General features: G+C 32.6%; 1 protein-coding gene across 1 annotated transcript; it reads right to left on the bottom strand.

The window, feature by feature from the left end:
- Positions 1-1,400: 1,400 nt before the first annotated feature.
- On the bottom strand, positions 1,401-22,062 carry LOC132758581 (pikachurin-like; the record flags this gene model as incomplete). The annotated part of the gene is given in 12 exon segments (XM_060750270.1): positions 1,401-3,127; positions 3,771-3,874; positions 6,751-6,981; positions 8,542-8,620; positions 10,476-10,656; positions 12,424-12,652; positions 12,892-13,129; positions 15,354-15,479; positions 15,905-16,097; positions 17,784-17,928; positions 18,792-18,993; positions 21,427-22,062. Coding segments are annotated over 12 exon segments (2,513 nt in total), but the record flags the coding sequence as incomplete, so codon positions are not given.
- Between the last annotated feature and the right edge of the window lie 1,917 nt (positions 22,063-23,979).

Here is a 23,979-nt window from a genome sequence, read left to right on the forward strand (position 1 = left end):
TCTAAATCTGAACATTTTAATTTATTTGTTTGTTTTTCAAGTCATACTCTTACAATGATATGACCACTTTACGGCCTGTACAGTTGAACCATGACCTTAGGTACCCCTATATGCATTATTTAAGGCCCAAGCAGGCACCTTATGAGAACCACCAACCTTCTGTAGGCTATCCGGATAGCTTTTTTACATGAAAGAATTCAAAATGTAAGGGAATTTGAACCCATAACATTGAGAGACAAGTGATTGCCATCTTAATGCAGAAAGGGGTTAAGTCCTAAATTTAACAGGAGTTGACCAGTTATTGCACTAAGGTGACATGACAGATCTATACCCATTGGAGACCCCCTTGATATCAGAACCTGTTATATGCACAATTAGAAAAAATTACAAGAACATAGCACATGTTATTTCTAGTATGTCAAATACTAATATACTTTATACAATTTTAAATCACAAAATAAAAATCAAAGATTATGGCACAAACATTTCATCACTGTACGAAATACATACACTACAAAATTCATCACATGTTATACATTATTATACAGTGTAATAATTACTTGAACTTTCAAACATAAGAGATTTTCTAGAGAAAGTCTTTGGTATACTGTAAACTGTAAAGGTTATTCCAACATTCATCATTTGGTTTACAGAAAAATTTGTGTTAAAGATCATCTAGAAAGGCCATCGTTTTATATTTCGAATCAAACCATTTAAAGCACAACTGCCTTTAATTAAAAGATGACCTGCCCTTAAAGACCACATTTCCATATCTTATATTGTCACAACAAATTACTTGCTTTTAACTGCTTTTTCTTATCATAAAGAAACACATAAGAAAGATACTGTAGTTGTTAATCTACCCTGTTGAGGCCCACAGAGTAGATTGCCTTTGTTGCAACTGTGTAGCCTCTTTAAATAAAGACTTTATTATTATTATTATTGTTGTTGTTGTTGTTGTTGTTGTTATAAGATAACTTTAAAGATCTTGTTGTTGTCAAATACCCAAAATGCAATTTTGTTGCATTACTTCATTTACAAGCAAGCACTTATATTGAATTACTGATCTTCAATAAGTTAGACATCTTCAATAAGTTAGACATCTTCTTATCATAAATTTTAAAAAAAAAGTTACATAGTAACTTTACGCAAATATAATTTATTGTAAACTATAAACTGGTTACAAGCAATCTGTACCATTTGGTACAATAATTCCACTTAAATAATAAATAATTTAATCTGTCTATAAGGACATTCATTTCTATGTTCGAAAAAAAAACATCCTTAAAATTATAACAACATAAAGCCTTAACGAACTTATTATATATTTCATATACACATGCCAACATACAATCCTACATATAAGTAATTCATCATAATCATATTTTCACATATTTTCAAAAAAAAAAAAATGACACATTTCAAATATTCGCAGGAGTAAGCAAATGTACTGATGGCAAGTAAGGCTGACAAATTTATAGTCTTACACAGTCAAAACACAAGAACTGACATTTTACATAAAAGAAGGTGTTAGACTTAGAAATTGTCCAGTATCTCTATATCTCTAACAAATCTTTAACAAAATCCATGAACATAAATTAAATTAAGGCAGATCAATGACTTCAGATTCAGAAAAGAAAAAAAATTACATCCATTGCTGCCACTTCTTTGTAATTTATAGAAAAAAAATAATTTGAAAGTGAGTGTTGAAAATCAACTTTTCAAATCAAATCTAAAGGTATGTTCTACTTATTTTCTGCTTAACAATAAAACTGGTTTGACAGTGTATATTGTGAAATGTATATTTTAAGAAAACTCTATTTCATAATAGAGCATTATATAGTTACAGGGGTAGATTATCTGTAATGATTTCCCGCCAAAATTTCTTACATCGGCCAATATCCTAATAAATCGATCATTCCTGGAACGTCATTTTTCACACTCTTCGGTATTCAATTATCTTTAAACATTTATAACCGCAATATAGTACATAGCCATAAAGGATGAATGATGTAAATAATCTATAAAAAAAAAACATTTTGATTTGCTACAGTATTGACAGATGTAAGAATTTTTTTCGAGGAAAGCATTACAGTAAGACTACCTTAAACTACAAAGTAACAGTAAGATCATACAACAAAACAATAAAACTTCATGTTACAAAGCTATAGTACAGTCCCACATAATATATTGCACAACATAATTATATCAAGTTCATACAAATGTTGACCAGTCATTCGTAAAAATTTCGCTGTTTCATTATTAATATCAAAAAAGAGAGGAAAATTCTTAAGTATGTTTAGTAAACATCGCCATTAATGTATAAATAAAATTTGTTAAATGGCATGACAGAGACAATTCTTTCTCAGAACTATACAACTGTTTCATCAGTAACCTGTTACAAGAGCTAAAAACTCTATTTCCATGCCTTAAAATGCAGTTTCCAGGCCTCAAAGCACTGATTCAAGGCCTTAAAGTACAGTTTCAAAGCCTTAACAGTCCAGGCCTTAAAGCACGGTTTCAATGCCTGAAAACTATCAGGCCTTAAAATACTGTTTGGATGCTTAAGAGCACTGTTTCTATGCTTTAAAGCAGATTTTTAGGGCACCTTTTCAGCACCTTTTAGCAATGATTCAATGCCATAAAGCACAGTTTTCAGGCATTAAAGCACTGTTTCATTGCCGCAAGCACTATTTTTATGCTTTAAAGCATTTTCCTAGCTTTTAAAAGACTCTTTACAGGCCTTACTAAAAGCACTTTTCCGTGCTCTAAAAGCACTCATTACAGGCCTGAAATCACTGTTTCCAGACCTTACACTATGAGCTTAACTCTTGTGTCAACATCTGTTTTTTGTTGTTGTTTTTTTTAAATCAGACTGTAAATAATGTTGCACATAAGTATCTCTGATAAGTATATATAAGTCACTTCAATAGAGTTTAGTAAGTTATCACTATTTACGTCAAATCTGGCAATTGCTATTATGAGCAAGGTACAATATTTCTACCACTGTCTGCGGACTGAAGGAGTGATAAGGAGAAATCGTTATCTAGGACCATTTCCTGAATGCAGCCACTGTAACCTGAACTAAACTTGCGTAACGTCCCTTGTGATACATCTGGCATGCCACCTAAAAAGAAATGACTCATAATAAGATTATAATAATCTACAATAAGAATTCAATGATTAAAAAGACAGTTCACTAATCATTAACCATTGCACTGCTTTGAATTTTGAAACTGTTAATTTGTCACCACTGTTAAGCTTTTGTTTTTTTATTGTGAAAGGACAAAAAAGATTATCCTTTATGCAAAAATTCTCTCACAACCCAACTCTACTGTAGATAGTAAAGCTTTAATTTTGCTTTTTGGGTTTGGTTTTAAATGAAAACAGCACTATAAAGGTCACATTGTGATTTTCCAGTTTTACAGGTGAGGAAAGACCTCCAGTGCCCCTTTGTGCATAATTTCAGGCACACCAGCAACCCAACAGTAGAAATACCAACCCTCTATAAGCTAGCTGGATGACATGAACACATTTCAATGACCCTTTATGGGTTTTGAATCCGCTGCAAGGGCAGGGCAAAAGGTTCTATGTCAATGACTATAACTATATGACCATAGAGGCCCTGAAGCTTTAAAAGTTAATGTTTCAGTAACCATAGAAAAATTAGGCAAATATACAAGCAATTTATACCTATATAAAGTATTTTATTTGTATTTAATGTTTCTGTAACCATAGAAAAATTAAGCAAGTATACAAATATAATTTACCTATATAAAGTATTTTATTTGTATTTAACATGGTATAGCTGCCCTTTGATTTTCCCTCAACTATGTCTCTTCCATCAATAGACAAAAAGCCATTTTGTTTATCTCTGAAAACAGAAAATATTTCAACATTATACATTACTAAATCAAAGCCTGCTTTAATAAAAACTATGACATCAACCTTCTTTTAACAGACATGTCTTGTTTTTGAATAAGGAATAGTTTCAAAACAGACTGTGACTGAAAATTGTCATTATTTCTTTAACCCTAACCCTGCAATTAAATGGACTTGTCCATCTTCCATTCCTGACAGAACCATTTATCATTTTAAGCCAATTTTAGGGACAATTACGAAATATGTATTGACTGACTGGCTAACAGTGCAGACCATGATCAGATTGTTAACCATGATTGTAATCTTAGTTTGCTCAGGTCACATGGGTAGATTTGGTTGCTAATAGGCTAAGGGTTAAAAAATACCAAAAAGCTTACATTGCGAGTCTTTTCTTACCATTAAAATTGACTCATTCTATATACATGTATAGAATTATATACTGGTAAAATCTATCAATACCATATTTAGAATACATGCAAGCACCTTATAAATGATTTATATATTGATGACAAATATGTACATTTCTTTGCAGCTGATTCGCAAATAATTCCCATGGGACTTGAATCATTGAATCATTTTTCAAGTAAAAACATCAAGCTATTTCAATCAAACAAAAAGCAACAAGAAAGAGCAGATCATATCAGTAGTAATACGAGCTTAACTTTTTGTTGTTCAACACCAGCAGACGTCAATATCTGTACATCTCCCTTTTATAGTTCAACCTCACCCACAGTGCAACGCTTGAAAATTTAATGACTTTCAACAATTCCTATTGTGTTAATGTGAAAGGAATTCTTAAAATTGATGTCTGCGTAAACTACGTCTGCTGGCAGGGAAACAAAATAAGAGATTTTAAACAATTCCAATTGTCAGCATCGATCATCATTCAAAACAATGCATGAATGCATGGCAGCGCAGCAGATGTGCCATTAAAATATTTTTCACTGAGACATAAAATGTAATTTCCAGAGAGAAACAGAGAGAGGGAGAAAAAGATCAGAAATGGAAATGTGATAGCACTGTTTTACCATTTTTGGTATGATTGCAATGCCATTATGTAGTGATCATCATACAGCATGTCTGTATACAGAGGTTAAAATTGTATCACATTTGTACTGCTTCCAAAATAAAAGAATTTTCATTTTGAGAAGAAATTACATAGAAGACTTAGAAGTGTATTATAACGGTCCTCGTACTGTTTATAATTCAATAAAATGTTTGAGTATTCTACAGCATTAATGGGTTAAAGCAACATGTATCCAGCTTCATGCTAATGTTCATGAAAATTTTGAAAATGTACATGTATATAATTAAATGCACATGTAAATTATTAATTAGATCTTAAATCTTATTATTTTTCTTAAAATCTTAGTACAATTTTCTAAAAATTGATTTCCTACAAATATTTTGGCTCATCTGGACGCATGCAGCGTTAAATCGCATGACCTTTACTTAGTGGTCAGTAATGAAACAAGAAAAATAATTTACTTCATATTTCTCCCAATTTATATTATAGTTTGTATTACACAGAAAATACAGTCTATGATTGGATTACAATGGTATGTATAGAGCATGGTACAGAATAAAAATTAGAAAAACAAGAGGGCCATGATGGCCCTGAGGTCGCTCACCTGTATATAGGCCCCCCCCCCCCCCCTGGCAGGGCCAATTTTAGTCCAAGGGCTTTTATTTGAACAAACTTGGTAGACACTCATAAGAAGATGTTTCATGCTAAACATCTAAGCTCTGAGCTCATTGGGTTTTTTCAAAGAAGATTTTTAAAGTTTTTACTATACACATATAGTTAAAAACAATGACACCACTAGGGCGATGCCAGTTTTGACCCCAGGGCTTTTATTTGAACAAACTTTGTAGACACTAACTAGAAGATGTTTCATGCTTAATATCTAAACTCTAGCTATTTCGGTTTTTTCACAGAAGAGTTTTAAGTTTTTGCTATACACATATAAGGAAAATCAATGACCCCCGGGGCGGGGCCAATTTTGACCCCAGGGCTTTTATTTGAACAAACTTTGTAGACACTCACTAGAAGATGTTTCATGCTTAATATCTAAACTGTAGCTATTTGGGTTTTTTCAAAGAAGATTTTTTAAGTTTTTGCTATATACATATAAGGAAAATCAATGACCCCCTGGGGCGGGGCCAATTTTGACCCCAGGGCTTTTATTTGAACAAACTTGGTAGACACCCATTAGAACATGTTTCATGCTTAATATCTTAGCTCTAGCTCTTTGAGTTCTTTAAAAGAAGATTTTTTAAGTTTTTACTATGTGCATATAGGGAAAATCAATGACCCCCTGGGGCGGGGCCAATTTTGACCCCAGGGCTTTTATTTGAACAAACTTGGTAGACACTCACTAGAAGATGTTTCATGCCAAATATCTAAGCTCTAGCTCTTAGGTTTTTTTTAAAGAAGATATTTAAAGTTTTTTCTTTCGGTTGCCATGGCAACCAGAGTTCTGCATGGAATTAAATTCTTTGAACAATTTTTAAAGGTTACCACCAAAGGAACATTCCTGTGAAGTTTGGATGAAATTGGCTTAGTGGTTTATGAGGAGATGTCATTTGAAGTAAAAGTTTACGGACGGACGGACGCCCACAAAAGCTCACCCTGTCACTTTGTGACAGGTGAGCTAAAAAAAGCCTATAATACGTAAATGTTTATACCCTGCAGAATTTGCAAAGTTGAGCCTTTTTAAATAAAATTGAGAGTCCATCAGAACACAGTCTAGTCAGACAGTATGGATTTGCACAATAACCTGGCTCTTTATTGGTGGCATAAACAAAACATTAGCAAAAAAAAAACCAACTATTCCTAAAGAATTGAAATTGAAGAAGTTCCTATACCTTTGAGCATGAACATTATGCCATTTTCCATCAAACAATCTGGAATTATTAAGTTCAATCACAGCTTCTCCACTACCAAGATTATATCGGAACTGCAGAGCTCCATCTTTAAAACCCAGAGCTATATAATCACTGGTTGCTTGCATTACATCTGGACCACACCAAAACAAGAGACCGTTTGTTGATGTAGGCTTTACTGAAAACTTTATATCAATGTTGTCTCCACCAATTCTGTCAAAATTAAATAACAAATTATTAACAGTGTAACTTCCAAAAACCGAACCCTTGTGGGACTAGTAAAAAAATTTGGAATTGGAAGTTTCCAGAATTCAGAAGTTCAGAATTATTTGAATAATTAGATACATCAAACATTGTTTAAGCAGGACATGATGAAAAATATATGAAACTGATAAAATTCGTTTAATATATGAACCGGATAAAATTAATAAAATTGCAAAAAAATAAAAATTTAATAAATTTCATTATTTACCCATGACTTTTTAACACAATAGCATTATGTTAGTTATCACTTTCTTATTTTTCACACTTTTTTATTAAGGGTTTGACATGCTTGAGGGATTTTTATTCAAATAGCTACTTGAAAGATACTGACATTTTGAGGGTTTTAAAATCTCAATTAAAATATTCCTTCACACCTTTTTCAATTTCCGAATTTTGGAAGAATTGATAAATCCCTAATTTTTCCAGAAAAGCGTTTGGAATTTACAATTTCCATATGTCAGAGGTTCAGGAAATAATTGCATAGTAATCAGAAGGAAAGGTTGCGGGATCCTGAAAAATGTTTAGATTTCCGGATTTTTGAAGTTTCAGAATTTGGAAATTACATTGTATCATGTAAAACATATCCTCGCAGGCTTAAAAATTCATTTATTTTCAATCATAATACAGACTTGAAATCATGGTAATCTACTTAAAGTTCAACATGATAAATTTATGTACATGTATATTGAACTAGGCATGATTTTAATTTGGCATTGACAACTGTTTATCTAAGGAATTTCAAAGTCAAAATCTTAAGCTTTAACAGCCATCAATATTCAGTATGATCAACCTGAAACATGTCATGAGGACATAGTTGTAGACTGGTAGCAAAGGCAAGTCAACATCGCCAATGTACAGAAAGCCAAGTAGAATAAAAGAAATCTTCATACATACATGTGAACTTTTTTGGATCATCAAGTGGGAGATTTTTCTTCAAAAAGAGGGAGATTTTAGAATTTGCAATAAACAAAGAAGAAAGTTTTGACATCTAAAAGAGGGAGATTTCTTTAATTTGTGAAAATACCCCTTATTTTCAGAAAAATCTTTGAAAATATGGCTACAGAAAGTGGGAGTCTCCCTCTAAAAGTGGGAGAGTTCACATGTATGTTCATATTCAATCTTTCATCAAACATACTGGTAACCAATCTCTGAATGACTTTGTTTGTGTATTTGGTCTAATAGCCCACCAACACAATTTAGGTCAATATGGTGCTGAAACAGGAACGATGATATTGGTTTAACCTCAGGTGTTACAAAATTTACACCAGGGGTCAAAACCATCTCACCTGCTGGAGCTAAGAGATACATAGACTCCAGTAATTCAAACTCATTTAGTCGCCTCCTACCATCATGCAAGGATAAATGGTGGCTGCAATTATAATGCCTCAACCCTTAAAGGCAACTCTTCAGCCACAAGGGACCTCTATATGTTCTACATTATGTTCAAAGAAAATTCACAATGTACTGTAACAATATGAGCTAAAAAAAAGAAACAATTTGCTAACTTACTTTCTTGCAACTTCTTTTTGCTTGTATATCAAATAGCTTTCCGATGAAAACTTTGGTCTAGTCATGTCTTTTTCTATATCTACAAAAATAAATGTGGGATGTTTTAGTGAAATAATGTGTAAGATCAATATCTGTAACAGCAACTGATATTTACAGTTTGTGTACATTACTGCAGAGGTATTTTCAAAAGAATCTTTGCAATAAAACTGAACTTTTTGGATGCCCTTTTCTTAAGGCTGATTGCATATATGTGAACTCTCCCACTTTAAGAGGGAGACTCCCACTTTCTGCAGCCATATTTTCAAAGATTTTTCTTAAAATAAGGGGTATTTTCACAAATTAAAGAAATCTACCTCTTTTTGATGTCAGATCCTTCTTCTTTGTTTATTGCAAATTCTAAAATCTCCCTCTTTTGGAAGAAAAATCTCCCAATTGATCATCGAAAAAAGTTCACATGTATTTGAACGGAACTAAACAGGAGTGAGGAATACCCCCACCATCCTTATGGCATCTTTAAGATTTATTGTAGTCTATTTATCATTATTTTTGAGAATGTGACCTTGAATTTGAGGCAGCACAACCAGGTATTGGGTTCTGCACATCACCTTGGTGATATGTGAACATTTGAAAAAATTGAAGAAAATCCTTGAATGGGGTAAAGGATTTATAGTGCGGACACAAAATGGTCTGACATTCAATGGTGACCTTGACCTTATGTCTGAACATCAGCAGTATTAGTTAGCTATGTTTGAAGATGAGTCTTCAAAACATGTAGAGGATTTTACAGCGAACAACTCAGACTGGTCAGGACAGCTGGCCCAACAAACACTACAAAAAGGATCCAATATACATGTAGTCCCCTCCACATTTATCTGGTTTGGGAATAATAATTAACAGCGAGCACACAAAGTTGTACAGAAGAAAGAATTTTCTTATTCTGTTTTTCCTTACACTACATTTGTAACTCAAATAGAAACAATTTACCAATTATTCTCAAAAGAAAGCTTTAAATAGAATTTCCTTTCTACAAAATATCCCTGTCGCCAAATTTGTTTATCAAATAAATATAATTTACGTAAAAAAATTCTATGCAATCTCAAAGAAATACTCTAATTTCCTTTACTGTTTTAGCAAATTAGATAACAGTAATTTACACAGAGACCATATTGTAAGAACTTTAGATAAGTCTGAAATTTATTTCCTCTCTTTGAATAATTCCCTTATCTTACTTTGATGACCTTGCTGCTTTATCTTTAAACGATCTGCGTTTTATATTTGCAGACGACAATATCTCGATACATCTTTTACATATCTATATAATGTGACAATAAATCACAAATAATGCCATCTATAATATGTGATATGCATCTAGATGACACAAAGGATTGGTATTTTAATGTATGGATATGCGAGCAGACGGTCTTCATCTTACCATTTCTGAAATCTATGGATTTTGTGTAAAAATTACATTTTCTTAAGATAGTTCCATATGAATTATTTCTGTAGTTGCATTTTATAGACACACAAAGTCTATAATGGTGATATGGTAATGTACTATCTATAGTGGCAGCAGTAAAACTGTGTAGGCACATGATTCTGTAAGATTCATAAAACATTTTGGCCAAAAAAGAGCCTGAAATACTTAATCCTCATCGTATTATATTAGGTCATATATAAATACATTGTAAAAACATTATATATACTGTACAAGTATATGCGGTTAAGTTAGCGACGTGAAAATATTGGCGAAGTACACAAATTGACATTGATATCAACCAAGCTTCCATTAAATTCTACCCTTACATGATTTGCTTATATTTCCTCATGCCAAATGTCTGGAATTTTAAATTCGCTAACTTTTTGACGCGCGGAAATATTGACTTATACAGTAATTTATATTTTGTGTAATACATGTTATATAAGTGCGCTCGTACTTTCATGGCAGTTGTTTCCGGAGAATCCAAGGGGACAGTAGCACAAGTATACATCTTTCCTCGGTACACACTCTCCGCCATTCAAACACGGCTTTCCGACACATGGATGTTCGCAGCTTTCTATGTTGACACCAGACAGAGCGTCATGTAACAGGTCAACTGGTCGATTGTTTATTAAAAGCTGAAAAATCAACAACAGATTAATACTACTGTGCATTCACTAAATTTGATGTGCATGAAATTTAGTGGTTTTGTCAAAAAGGACATTTTCATGGTATATTAAGTTCCCAAATTTTCTGTTTTTTGCAAAAAGTAAAATGCAAATAATGTAATATAAATTATCGTACAGCAAACAAAATTAAATTTTATTGAATCTTAAGTTAGTTGCTAATAATAATGATTTTTCAGTATTATCATTAAGGGAAACAAATACATTATAAATTTTACTTTGCCGTTGATATACATGAAAATTTTTAATATATCTCACTAAAAATTGAGTGAAATTTCAACTATACTTCATACGCAAGACACAGAGCATGAGTACAAAACAGGAAAAATTTCATGCTGATGTAAGATATTTTGTATCAGCGGAAAACAAACAAAATTTTATTCAAGATTTTACAATGAGTGATATACAGTTAGTAATACAGAAAATATCTTATTGACAAAATCCTGTATTTACAGCAGCAGTAGCACAAAACACATGTTATCTCATTACCCAAGTGACACTTCCTTAATAGTCATGTTGTTATTTTCTAGTAATTTTACTTGCAGAACAATCCTGGAGGCATTCAATATCAATTTGTTTTCTACTTAACCTTCTTATACTGGCTATAAAAAGAAAACATTAATACCATGGTCTCAATTCCAGACACTGATCTATATAAATTGAGCCGCGTCAAGACAAAACCAACGTAATGCGATTGCGACCAGCATGGATCCAGACCAGCCTGCGCATCTGAGCAGTCTGATCAGGATCCATGCTGTTTCGCTTACAAACCCTATTAAAAGTAGAAAAACTGATAGCGAACAGCATGGATCCTGATCAGACTGCGCGGAGGCGCAGGCTGGTCTGGATCCATGCTGGTCGCAAACCCACTATGTTGGTTTTGTCATGACGCGGCTCATAATTTACTTTATTGAAAAAATGACTTAAGTCTAAATTTCTGGCAATCAGCAACAAAAATGTACATGTAAAAATGATCTTAGTCCCCATTCTTGACAATATGAACTAAGCGCATAACAAAATGTTTAAAATTTCTTGTCTTATCTACAAAAATGCATAAATGTTTCACTAATGAAACTTTCGAACTTTCTAGCCCAAGATTCCAGATGTAATCAATCTTTTAAATTACATGTACAAGTATACTATTTTTAGTGTTCCTCCATGTGCTTTTCTATCAGTCATCAGTAATCAATCATCATCAATCAATCATTCAAGATTGAATGTGCTCTTTAAGTTCAGCAGTAAGATTGGATGAACAGTTTCAATTCAAAAGAAAGAGCTTGGAAAATCCATGAATAATCTATTTAACTTGTCTTTTAAATCTGCAGATAAAAACTACCCTTGGAAATGGAAGAAGGTGCCCTTTGTTGATATTACAATTTCTCAAAGAATAATTTTGCTTCAAATGGAAAGATAAAATGCCCACATTATTTGTTTTTCAACCTCCTAACCTCCTGGAAGATAAAGTGATTAGCCTTTGCTACCAGTACAGAGGTAAGTTTATCAGTTAGTTTGTGCAGTCTGGCCAGGCATTATACCAAGAAGTAGCTCAATTTTTATATTTTGGAAATCAAAATCCATTAAACTTTGAATGGACTGTTCCAAATTCAAAGCTGGGCAAATAGATTACATAAATTCAGCAGGTAAAAGATATGTTGATCAAAGGTTTTCACTATCCATTTTATGATTCTTCATTTAAAAGTTTAACTGAACAGAGTTTACCTTTTGGATACATCCATCGAAAGGCATAGAAACATTAGCAAGGCGTGATGTTTCATCAAAATTTCTGTGTCCACCAATGAACATGCTTTGTGTCACAGTGAGTTGAGTGAAAGCACCCTGTGACTGACCAATGGCTCCAATACGATGATCTATCTCCAATATACCTTCCATACCAGTACGAGACACCTTCACCCAGTGCCAGTTATTCAGAGTGATGCGATCTTCAGACCTGTTACCATGTACAAGATTCAAGAGGGTGATATAAAAGTGATACATGTATGAGCTTTTGATCTGTTACATTTTATTTAAAGTTGCATAGAAATAAAAAGGTAACAATCAATATACTTTTATTTTTAAGAGGAAAAAATTGCTTCCTTTTTTAAGAATGTAAAAAAGTTTAATTCAATCAGCAGATTCTTAAGAATTTAATCAACACTTCAAACATAAGAATCAAATTAAAGTAATTACCTTATAATAGCAGGTCCAGTGCCAAGGTCAAACCTAAATTCAAGGTAGCCATCATGTAAAGCTAGGGATATAAAATCTCCCATTCTGTCCAATGTATAGCCATTGTATAATATCAATCCGTCTGCTTTTGTTGCTTTAAGGACTATTTCTATCTCCAGGAAGAGAAGAGCTGATCGACCTAGACCTTCAAACTCAAGATATGAGTGACCTTGAAATTCTGGTATATGAACATCTATCACTGAAAAATGATTAAAAATAAGGTATCATTAACAATAAAATTATTTTTAAGAAAGACCTTTTATGAACAAGAACTGTCGGAGGACAGTAACGCTCGACTATTCGGAAATTTGTCACAAGGGTGTTTCATTGAATATAATAATGCTTACCTTTATGAATACATAAAATTGTCCAAAAAGGTACAAACCCTTCAAGTTTCAATACATTCCCTACAGTAGTTATGGAGATGCAAGCTTACACGCAAAAACTTAACCAAGAATTTCTAAGTCGAAAAAGGGGCATCATTATGTAAAAAAGCAAATCAGAGTTATGGGAATTGTGCCAATCATCTTAGATAATCACAGAGAACAAGTGTGTGAAGTTTCAATCCATTCCCTTCAGTAGTTATAGAGATACCAGCTTACACGCAAAAACTTAACCAAGAATTTCCAAGTCGAAAAAGGGGCATAATTATGTAAAAAAGCAAATCAGAGTTATGGGACTTGTGCCAATCATCTTAAATAATCACAGAGAACAAGTGTGTGAAGTTTCAATCCATTCCCTTCAGTACTTATGGAGATACCAGCTTACACGCAAAAACTTAACCAAGAATTTCTAAGTCGAAAAAGGGGCATAACTATGTAAAAAAGCAAATCAAGAGTTATAGGACTTGTGTCAATCATCTTAGATAATCACAGACAACAAGTGTGTGAAGTTTCAATCCATTCCCTTCAGTAGTTATTGAGATACCAGCTTACATACAAAAACTTAACCAAGAATTTCTAAGTCGAAAAAGGGGCATAATTATGTAAAAAAGCAAATCAGAGTTATGGGACTTGTGCCAATCATCTTAGAAAATCACAGAGAACAAGTGTGTGAAGTTTCAATCCATTCCCTTCAGTAGTTATGGAGATACCAGCTTACATACAAAAACTTAACAAATAAATACACTTTTCCCGCCTTCCATAAAAAGTATAAAAGGCTCTTCATGAAGAACTAAATATATGTCCATGTATTCTTTAGCATCAAAGATATCCTATATTACACCACAAAAACTGTCACTGTACAGCACACTTAACAGCACTTCCCAGTGCTTGGTAAAACTAAGAGCGATATACTCACAAGGGAATACTTCACTTTAAATCCATGCTACATTGGTCATGCAAATAACCTACAATTCTAACACTTTAGCCATGTGTGAGGTTTCAAAATAATAGTTTCCGAGTTTTAGGATATGATGAAAAATCTAAAGTTCATAGTCAGGTAAAAGGTCCATGCTAAAGTCATTGGTTCTTGATAGTGACCTAAAATCATGTCCCAAAAGCCATTCTGAATATAGTTTCCCCTACTTTTAAACAAAGGAAAACACATTTTTGGATAAACTCGTAGACTGCACCTTTTTCCACCTTTTCATATATCCTTTTTACAAGGACTGGTTCATTTTATTATTCATTACTATACACTAGTTGTCTTAGCAGACTTAGGAACATAATGTCTGAATATTAAACAGACAATCTAAGACAGTCTACAGCCTTTTTTTGGTCTAGACTGAAAAATTCATTATTTCTGCTAAGTCAGCAGTAAATTGTTAAGTTTTTAAAATGTGGGTCAAGAAAAAAAAATCTTTCCTAATGAGATACTTTTATAATTAAACAAATACATGTACTACTTAATAATCAATATTTTGTGGTTTCTACCTTTACTTGCAGGATTTACTGTTTAAGTACGTGTCCTGAATTAAATCTGGAAAACAGTTAATTTCAACAGATATTTACAGAAATTACCTTCTGGGGCCTTTGAGTTATTCATCATTGTTGTAAAGTAGATTATAATATTGAAAGGAATTATGGCCGAATGTTAACTTATTTTGACTTTCACCTGACTCAATATTTACCTTTTTATGGACATAATGTCATTTTTACTCGAATGAAGGGGGAAATATAAAATGTCTTGCCATAATGAGTGTTATTTTACAAATTTGAAAAGAAATGTTTTTATGCATAGACTAACCAGCAATTATTCTAGGCATGAATGACACCTTATCCGAAGCACAGACGTTCTGTAAGCTGGCTTATTATAAAATAACTTCCTTCTAAATAAAAGAAATCAAAATCCCAGGACTGATCCTAACCTTGGGGGCGAGGGACAAATGATTGGCAGTTAGGAATGTCAAGTGTTCGGCCTCGGAAGCCCTCTGAGGAATGAAGGATTTACCAAGAATGTATTGATTGTACATGTATACTCACCATGCTGACAGCTTTCACCTCCACTTCCAAGAGGGCACAGACAAACATGGCTGTCTGCAGACTTCACCTGACATTTCCCGCCATTTTGGCAGACAACATTTTCACATAGGCCTTCACTACATTCACCTGTAATATTCAATGTGTAAAAATAAAAAAAATTAAATAATGAAATATTTTATAAAATACAGTGACATCAAACTTAAAATGGTCAACCCAATGTGTAAAGAATTATGATGGAATATAAAAAATATGGCCTCTGTCAACAATTTTTTTTTTTTTAACAAGCACCACATTGATTGTTAATGATTCTCTGTAAAGGACAACCACTTAGTATCAATAACAATTTTTTATAAATATTATAACTTTACAGTAAAATAAAGTCATTCTTCATTGACAAGTACACTTATAATGTAATGCATACATATAGCATCTCTGTACTCTACGGTTGTATAACTCAAATGACATAACATCAAAATATATGCACGGCCGTGCAATACCGTAGAAGCAGCACACGTATAACAAAATATTCTATGAGAAAAACATGAACATACCAACATTAGCACCGAATTGAGCATCTCCAACAAGTTCCGCCTTTCTGAGGTCAAACTTGTAACCATTGACGATGACCTGTTCAATACATCCCACAAAACCCTTGGCTGTGCCTATCTTTTCCTGGATATGGGCTATGTTCACATATCCACCAACGTAAAGGTTTAACCTCAAGGTCAGGCGAGAATAAGACCCCTGTAAAGCAACATAATCAATCGTAAATATGGCTACATGGCACAAATATATCATCAGTCCTTAGTTGAATTATAAAAAGCAATTATAATGGCAATGAAAAACAATAGAATTTAATTGATTTATTTATATAATATGTCATTCAATATCAATCATTTATCAATTTTTATCATTCATTATCATTTATCAATTAATGTTCATTATCAATTTCTTATTTTTCAATTCATTCCCGGGTGATTTGCATAAAAATGGTATTCCACAATTGAATAGTGTTATATTTTACAGGAGATTTTCAAATAATCAAAAGTTTCCAACCACGTTTTTTCTCATTTAACCTTTAACCTGCTAAAACTGCAAGTCATTAGCCTTTGCCAACAGTATAGGGTCAGTAAAAACCAGGCTCTATACTGTTGGTAGCTCAATTTTCATATTTCATTATCAAAATCCCTTCCACTTTAAATGGACTATTCTAAAATCAAAGTGGGACAAATCTGCAGAGCTAAGGCTACCAATGTATAATGTATTTTAATTTTGATTACCATGGTAACAAAATTGTGTTATTAACCAGTAAAAATATTCAAATACATAAAAATATGGCCGACATTTGAAAAACTTTTCTGGTTATTTTTCTGTTGCTAGGTTACAAAATATTACATTTCAAATTAAAACAGTTTTCCAGACAGTTTTGAACTTAAAAACTGGGTTTTTTTTGTATTTCTAGCTCAGATCCTATACTTGCTGTATATTTTAAAACTTAATTGCTTTCACAAGTTTTGTACAGGAAATTGAATAAGTTAAATTTTGTCAGACACATGCATTGCAAAAATTACATATAGCTATGTTTTCTTGTCTAACAGAACAAGGGAGCATCTGTTTTGAAATATGTAAACTACTGTAAATTGAATTATTTCCATACAACATGATGAATTGACAGCAACCATATCCTGTCATATTCCCAAAACTAAAGTATTTAAATTATATTTGCTGTTTCTAGAATAACAAATGTTTTGTGACAAAGAAATTGTTTGATGGAAAGTGTGCACTGAAAACAATTTCATGTAGAACACGTACATGTATATACTACATTTATAATATTGAACATTTTCATAACTTCAATAGCTCAGGGGACATTACAGTGAAACTTCTGCAAAGCAACACCCTTTGAGAGACAAAGACTTTGGTTGATGCTGGGAGGTTTTACTATAGAGAGGTTCAAACTAATGTGAAATCTTACAATGGAAGAATTGATACTGTTTTTGTAAAGAGGTAAATTGCTCTACAGATGGCCACTATGTCGGGGTTACACTGTAGTAGATAAATAGCTCATTATTTTAGTCACAGAGCTTAATAAATAAATAAATAAATAAATAAAGAAGTTCTTTGTGTGTGTATTTGAGTTTATTTTTACTGGTTACCAGCGAGTCCTCCAGAATAGTATTAGTTATTTTACATTTTGGAGGTTAGTGCAAGATACAGAATGATACAGCAATTCCAGAAACTTCTGGTTCTTTAGTGTGCCAAGTGTTTAAGCACTTATACATGGGACCTCGATTTAAAGGCTCATCCAAAAGACTGATTAGTAATTATAGTTGACAAGCCTGATGATCAAACCTACAAGTCTTGAAACTCTAACCGAAGGAGCTATGCAGGCTGGTACAAGGTTCTTTAACAATGACCACTGTCTTATACCTGTGATGACCCTTGAACTGGTTGTTCATCATTTAGCCACATGGTTGCCATGGTTTCTTGTCTATGAATCCTTAGAGTGTTCCATGTATCCATGACAACAGGACTTGATGACCTAACAACACCCATACCTGTTCCACAGTCATATCTGTAACAGACAAACAATTATTTACTATTTCTAGCTCTCCTTTTATTTCTCTAACTAAAATATTGATGAAAGAAAATCAACTGTTATGTATTGTTTCTGCTGTGGCATTCACTGATGTAAAACCATTCTTTGAAGCTGAGCGGAGTGTGTCTGCATTTTTTTGTTCAATTTTTATTTCAAACCTAATTGGCAACATAATTAAGACCACTGTCCTTAATGAAACATGTTTAGCACTAGAAATCATGCAATAGTTTAAAGAAAACTTAAGATCACATGATCAATATCACATGTAAAATCAATTAACTAATTATAAAATGTATTAATCAATTAACCCTATACATGTAAATGCAAATTTAACTTCTATACAGACAGTCCTTTACAATAAACAAAGAGTCAAAGCAAGAGTGCAATAATCAATTCTAAATTTTTTTACTGAAAAACACAAACAAACACTGAACAATTCCTTATTTAAAGCAGTACACAAGTACACTGAATAACCATTTAATTAAGAGACGCCACTGAGGTTTTGGTATGTAACAAAATATTTTTTTGACAGTTTGTGTATCATCTGATGGAGGTCTCAACTAATTGCCTGTGTGCAAAGATTCAGATCCTTCACTCACTCTGTTTTTTTCCAGAATAATCATTTAATTTGAGGAAAATGACCCAAAAATGGAAAAAACATTTAACACTTTTTAATTCAAAAGTAGCTTGAAATTGCAAAATTACTTAATCTGAGTATATTTCTTTAATGTATTTTGCATATTTTTCAGTTTTAAGTGTACCAGATAATGTAAGTTTAATAAAAGCAGGCATTTGGACTTAAGTGGAGCTCCCTTTAAGATAAATTGCAGAAATCTCACCTGAACTCCAAGTACCCATCAATTAGAGCGATGGAGAAGAAGTCCGACCTAGCGTCCTCAAACTCCGAGCTGAACAAGAGTAAACCAAACTGCCCTGTGGGTTTAAACTCAAGAAATATATTCATCTCTTTGTAACCATTCTTCAATACAGGAAGTGCTAGGTAACTGTTTCCATAAAAACGAGGGTAACGAATATCCACTTCTGTAAAATAAAATAAATCACTCATAACTTGATGGAAATTAATAAATCATTATGTAATTGGAGCATCAAATATAAGAAGTAAGAAACATGGTTGTGCTTTGCTCCTTCTGCCTTGCTATACTCCAATGTTAATGAAATAATTTGGTACTTTATATTTTACATTAAGTTACAGCCAATTACAATGTATATAAAGGCATTCCTAATGCTTCAATTTTTTCTTGTATAACCCACACTTTTGTTGCTCTAAGAAACATAATTGAGACAATTTGCAAGATTTAATACATTACTGGCTGGAACCTTTAGTTTCTGACCTTTGCCAAAAGAGATACTCTGGAACTCTGAAAATGTGTCGTTTTCTTAGTACAAAGTTACAACTTTGTAAATATATTGATAATTAGTGATCACACTAAAGTTAACAGTAGTGCATGATGTAGCCATTTGTACCCTGGGATAGGAAAAACCAACATTTGCAGAGTTCAGGATAACACCAATAGTATAGCAATACATTTGTGGGATCTGACTAAATTCTGTATTGTTAACAGTTTTTCATCTTGATATCTCGGAAACTGTTTATTGACATATCCAAAAATGGAAGCTGAAGGTATCCACTGGTTTAGATTTAAGGATGCTTATTTAAAATTTTACTAAATAAAAGTAAAGGCAAAAATTATCTTCAAATTTAATAACTTTAACTACGAAAAGTAGTGAAATCGTCCATTTATGATCATACACAAAATTTTGAAAAAATCTCCTCAAAATATTCTACAATTCCTTGCCTGCTTAAATAATTCAGCATGTGATAGGCGGGTTAACATTATTTGTTTTTCTCACATTATTTTCCATTATTTATGTGAAAAATATTTAGCAAATTTACCGTTCGGTCCATTGTACATTGTAAAAGCACCATAAAGTTAGAAATTTAGCTGTCTGAGATACAATTATAGGAAATCATCTGAAAAGATGATGTTGACAAACTATAGGGAAGCACGCTATACGGTACTAAAAATGGCGACTCTTGGGAAATAAGCTACGACACTAACAGCATTTTATGACATACAATCCTAATGAAGATAAAGTAAACTTATTCTAAGATATCTATCTCTAAAGTAAAACTTTATCTCTTGTAATAAATATAACATAGTGTTTTGTTACAGAAGCCTTTTATTTTTTTCTAAAATTTTTTAGCTGAAATATATCTGCATAACTGAAATTCTGTACCGGTAATTTATTGAACCATCAACCTGCTATATTTGTGTAATGGATTTGCACTGGTTTGAATTTGGAACAGTCCATTCCAGATTAAAAGCATTTCAATATCACTCATACAAAAAATTGAACTACTAAAAGTATAGAGTCGGTCAGACAACACAGGTGTGCAGGCTGTGGTCTGGCTCTATATTGAAGACAAAGGCTAATCACTCAATTCCAGCAGGTACAGGCCCTGCACATACTGTTTGAACTGTGCAAAGACTATCTAAAAGTAAAGTCACAAATATAAAGAACAATTTTAGAATACATGATTGGACAGACAACCTTGTCTTTAGCAGAAAGTGTGACTACTTTTTTTAATATGTCCAATTTTAGAGTGCTGGCAAGTACTGTAAAGTTTTGCAGAAAAAAACAAATTATTTTGTTGCTCTGCATTGAAACAAAGCAATCATGAGATGTCAATTATCAAACCCACCAAAAATACAATTTTTTGTTATTACATTACTAAGACAAAATAAGACGTCTTAAAATTTGTTTTGCTGATATAAAAACCTGGTAAAAAGGATAAAACCTTATTTTCAGAGTCGTAATGTCTCCCCGACATACCATACTTTTTTTTCCTTCCTTAAAATTCAACAATTCTAAAAAGCTTGACAAGTGATTGCGATCCAATTAGAACATTTTCCTGCCTTAACTTAATTAAGGTTTGAAATTTCATCAGAAAGTCGCTACACAGACTATCATTACTGTTACTCCGACATTTGTCTTTTCTCAATAATCAACTAATGCCTTAATACTCCAACCGTTGTTTCTAGAGAATGCCCTGAATAACCTATGATACCAACTACCAAGCAGATAATTTGACATCATCCACCTCTGTACACCGATAATTCTCTGACCTTTAACCTGTTGAATTAAATGGTTCGGTTTTACGTTGCACCGACACAGTATAAGATATATGGTGACTTTTCAGCTTTACTGGTGGAGGAAGACATTATTTGCCCTTTCATGCATTACTAAAGTCACTAATGTGCACCTGAGTAGAACCACCAAAAGTCTGATGTAATGGATTTATCTATGAAAAGGATTTTCCAAGCTTTGAGTTTGGAACAGCCGGTCCAAAATTTACTCTCAACTGATGGCAAAGACTTATAATAACTTCCAGATTCAGAAGGTTGAGGGTTAAAGATTCAATAGCAGAGTTTTCATTATTTAAGCATTTACCTTTTTCACATTTAGATCCAATGGTGCCAAGTTTGCAATCGCATCTAACTTTGTTCCTGTAAATGGTTCCATCGTCCACACATTTCCCATCATTTAAACAAGAGAACTCGTCACACTTTTCCCCACTAATGGCACCACTGTTTAACTGAGTGTACGCAGGTAAATGATTAGGCACAAGATTCTTAAGATTTTCATTATTACCTGATGTTTCAGAGTTGAGTAAATTGTCTGTTTCAAGAGTTGGTGCTTCGGGTGTTTGATCGTAAGTTACGATCTTAATAGAATGTGGACTAGAATTCTTATCGTCCGAATCAGCAGTAACAGGGTCAAAATCAACACCTTTTATTTCTTTTATCTCTCCTTCCCCGAATGTCACTTTCTTCAGTTCACTCTCTGACTGTTTTGAATTTTCTTTCACATTGTTTAAAACAAGATTCTGTTCCGGTGAATTTTTCTGACTAGAAATGTCGGGTAAAATTTTCCCCTCCAATGTAACATCTATATCGTTTGGATTGTGTTGTGTTTCAACGTCTTTAAGAAGAATGTTTGTATGAACATCCTTGGAGTCTGTTTCTATTGGAATGATTTTCACTACATCAGGTCTTTCGATGTTTAATTCTTGGACCAATTGTTTGTCTTGATGTATTTCTGAAATTAAAAAATAATATTCGTAATATTAAAAGAAATACAACTTTTATCATGCTTTTATGATGTTCTGTTGTTGTTTTTTTTTTCATTTTCTACATATTGGAAACATCTTCCATTTTGATAGTGTTAAAAGTATAACAAAAAATAGTGAAATAATGTGATATAAGCTAGAAAACTATTCTTTTCATGTGCAGATTGAGAGCAGGGGTTAGGGATGACCGAATCATGACCCCCTTGGAATTTGGCTAGTATGTCAAACCTCTCTTAGATTCGGATACATGTATAAACTTACATTTCAATAGCAAAATTTTTTCACAACCCTCCAGTAAATTGCCAAACCCTTCTGGCATATTCATACCCATTGTCAAAGTGTGCCACTATCTGTAGTAGCAAACAAGTTACTTGTTTTGTTTTGTTTTTGTTTTTTTTTGTTTTGTTTTTTTTTCTGGTATAAATGAGGCTATTTGTAGTAAGGAAAATTCATTCCCCCTTCATTCCAGTTACCAGGGCTTGGCAGTACAGGGCTTGTTACCATTCAAATTGAATAATGCAATCCTAAATTAACAAATGTTACAATATGTGACACAATAAAAATGACAGAAAAAGCTCATCTATTGTCACAACATACACAATTATTACTGTTCATGGAGCATGTTCTTTTATTATACATGTGCACTTATTTCTCTGTTGATAAAAAAATATATATTAGTAATATAACATATCAGCTTTCATATTTAATGAAATGAAAAGATATTTCTTCCCGGAGATACGCTGACAGTAACGATTCTATGATACTTGGCAATTCAGTGACTAAACAAGCTATCTATTAGTGAGCATATGGCAAAAATTAATGAATTTATTTTGTACTTTCTTCTACTAGCCATTTATTGATTTCTTATTTATTCAGCAAATAACTAGCACTGTTTATGGCTCAATAATAACTTATTTGGCGGTGCCTTAATTCTGATATATCAATATTTTATTGCAGTAAGAAATTACCACAGAAATAATGAAGCTTAACATATTTCCTGATAGTGATGTTTACTTGAAATCAATGGTCATTATAGAATATAGAAGGAAACTGGTGTCTCCAGAAGCGAGCCATAAAATACAATCTGAAAGCTTCCGACAACCCTGTAATTTCGGAGCCACTAAGATTACACCAAATGAAGAAATTGGAAGAGGAATTACTGGTAACAAATTCCCGTTTCACAGGGTTTGTCTTTTTTCTTCTTTTTTTTACCGAAGCAGCCAGGGGCCCCGTCTAGACTTTGTAAGCTTACAATCAAGTTTTTTTAGAAAAACAAAATTTGCAGTATTGTTATAATAGAAAGTGAAGAAATTCAGAAGACAAATACGAAATTCTTATTCCATGATTGCACTCAACATAAAATACATAAAATTACATAAAATTGGCAATACAATAGATAGAGTTTCTCTGATGTACTAAATACTTTTGTTGCAAATGTAAAACTCATGTTAATCTTGTCAAGCACTTAACTTTGTCCAGAAAAAAAGCCAATATAGAAAACAATATAACTCTTTGACCACTGACTGGTGAAATGGACTTCCTATTTCTTTGATTTGTAACTGTCTATACATAGGATTTTACTACAAAAATATCAAAATTTAATTTAACCCCCAGCGATGTTACATTTTCCAAAAAGAGTGCATTAATTAAAGTTAAAAGAGAAAGAGTTTATAATATTGTCAAAATAATTTTTTTTGGCCTTATTTGTGTGTGTGAGTTTGTGAGATTTGAGGGATTGCTGGAATCCCCAAATGGCATAAACTGGGTAATTAACTACTGTCAGAATCTGAAATACTTTTCCTAGGAACAAAAGTCTTTTTGTTTCAGACTGCATAATTTTAATGAGTTATTCAGATTTGGTGAAAAAAATAATC

The sequence above is a fragment of the Ruditapes philippinarum genome, unplaced genomic scaffold, assembly GCF_026571515.1.
Source record: "Ruditapes philippinarum isolate M1 unplaced genomic scaffold, ASM2657151v2 ctg336_1_1_1_1, whole genome shotgun sequence".
In the NCBI taxonomy this organism is placed as follows: Eukaryota; Metazoa; Mollusca; class Bivalvia; order Venerida; family Veneridae; genus Ruditapes; species Ruditapes philippinarum.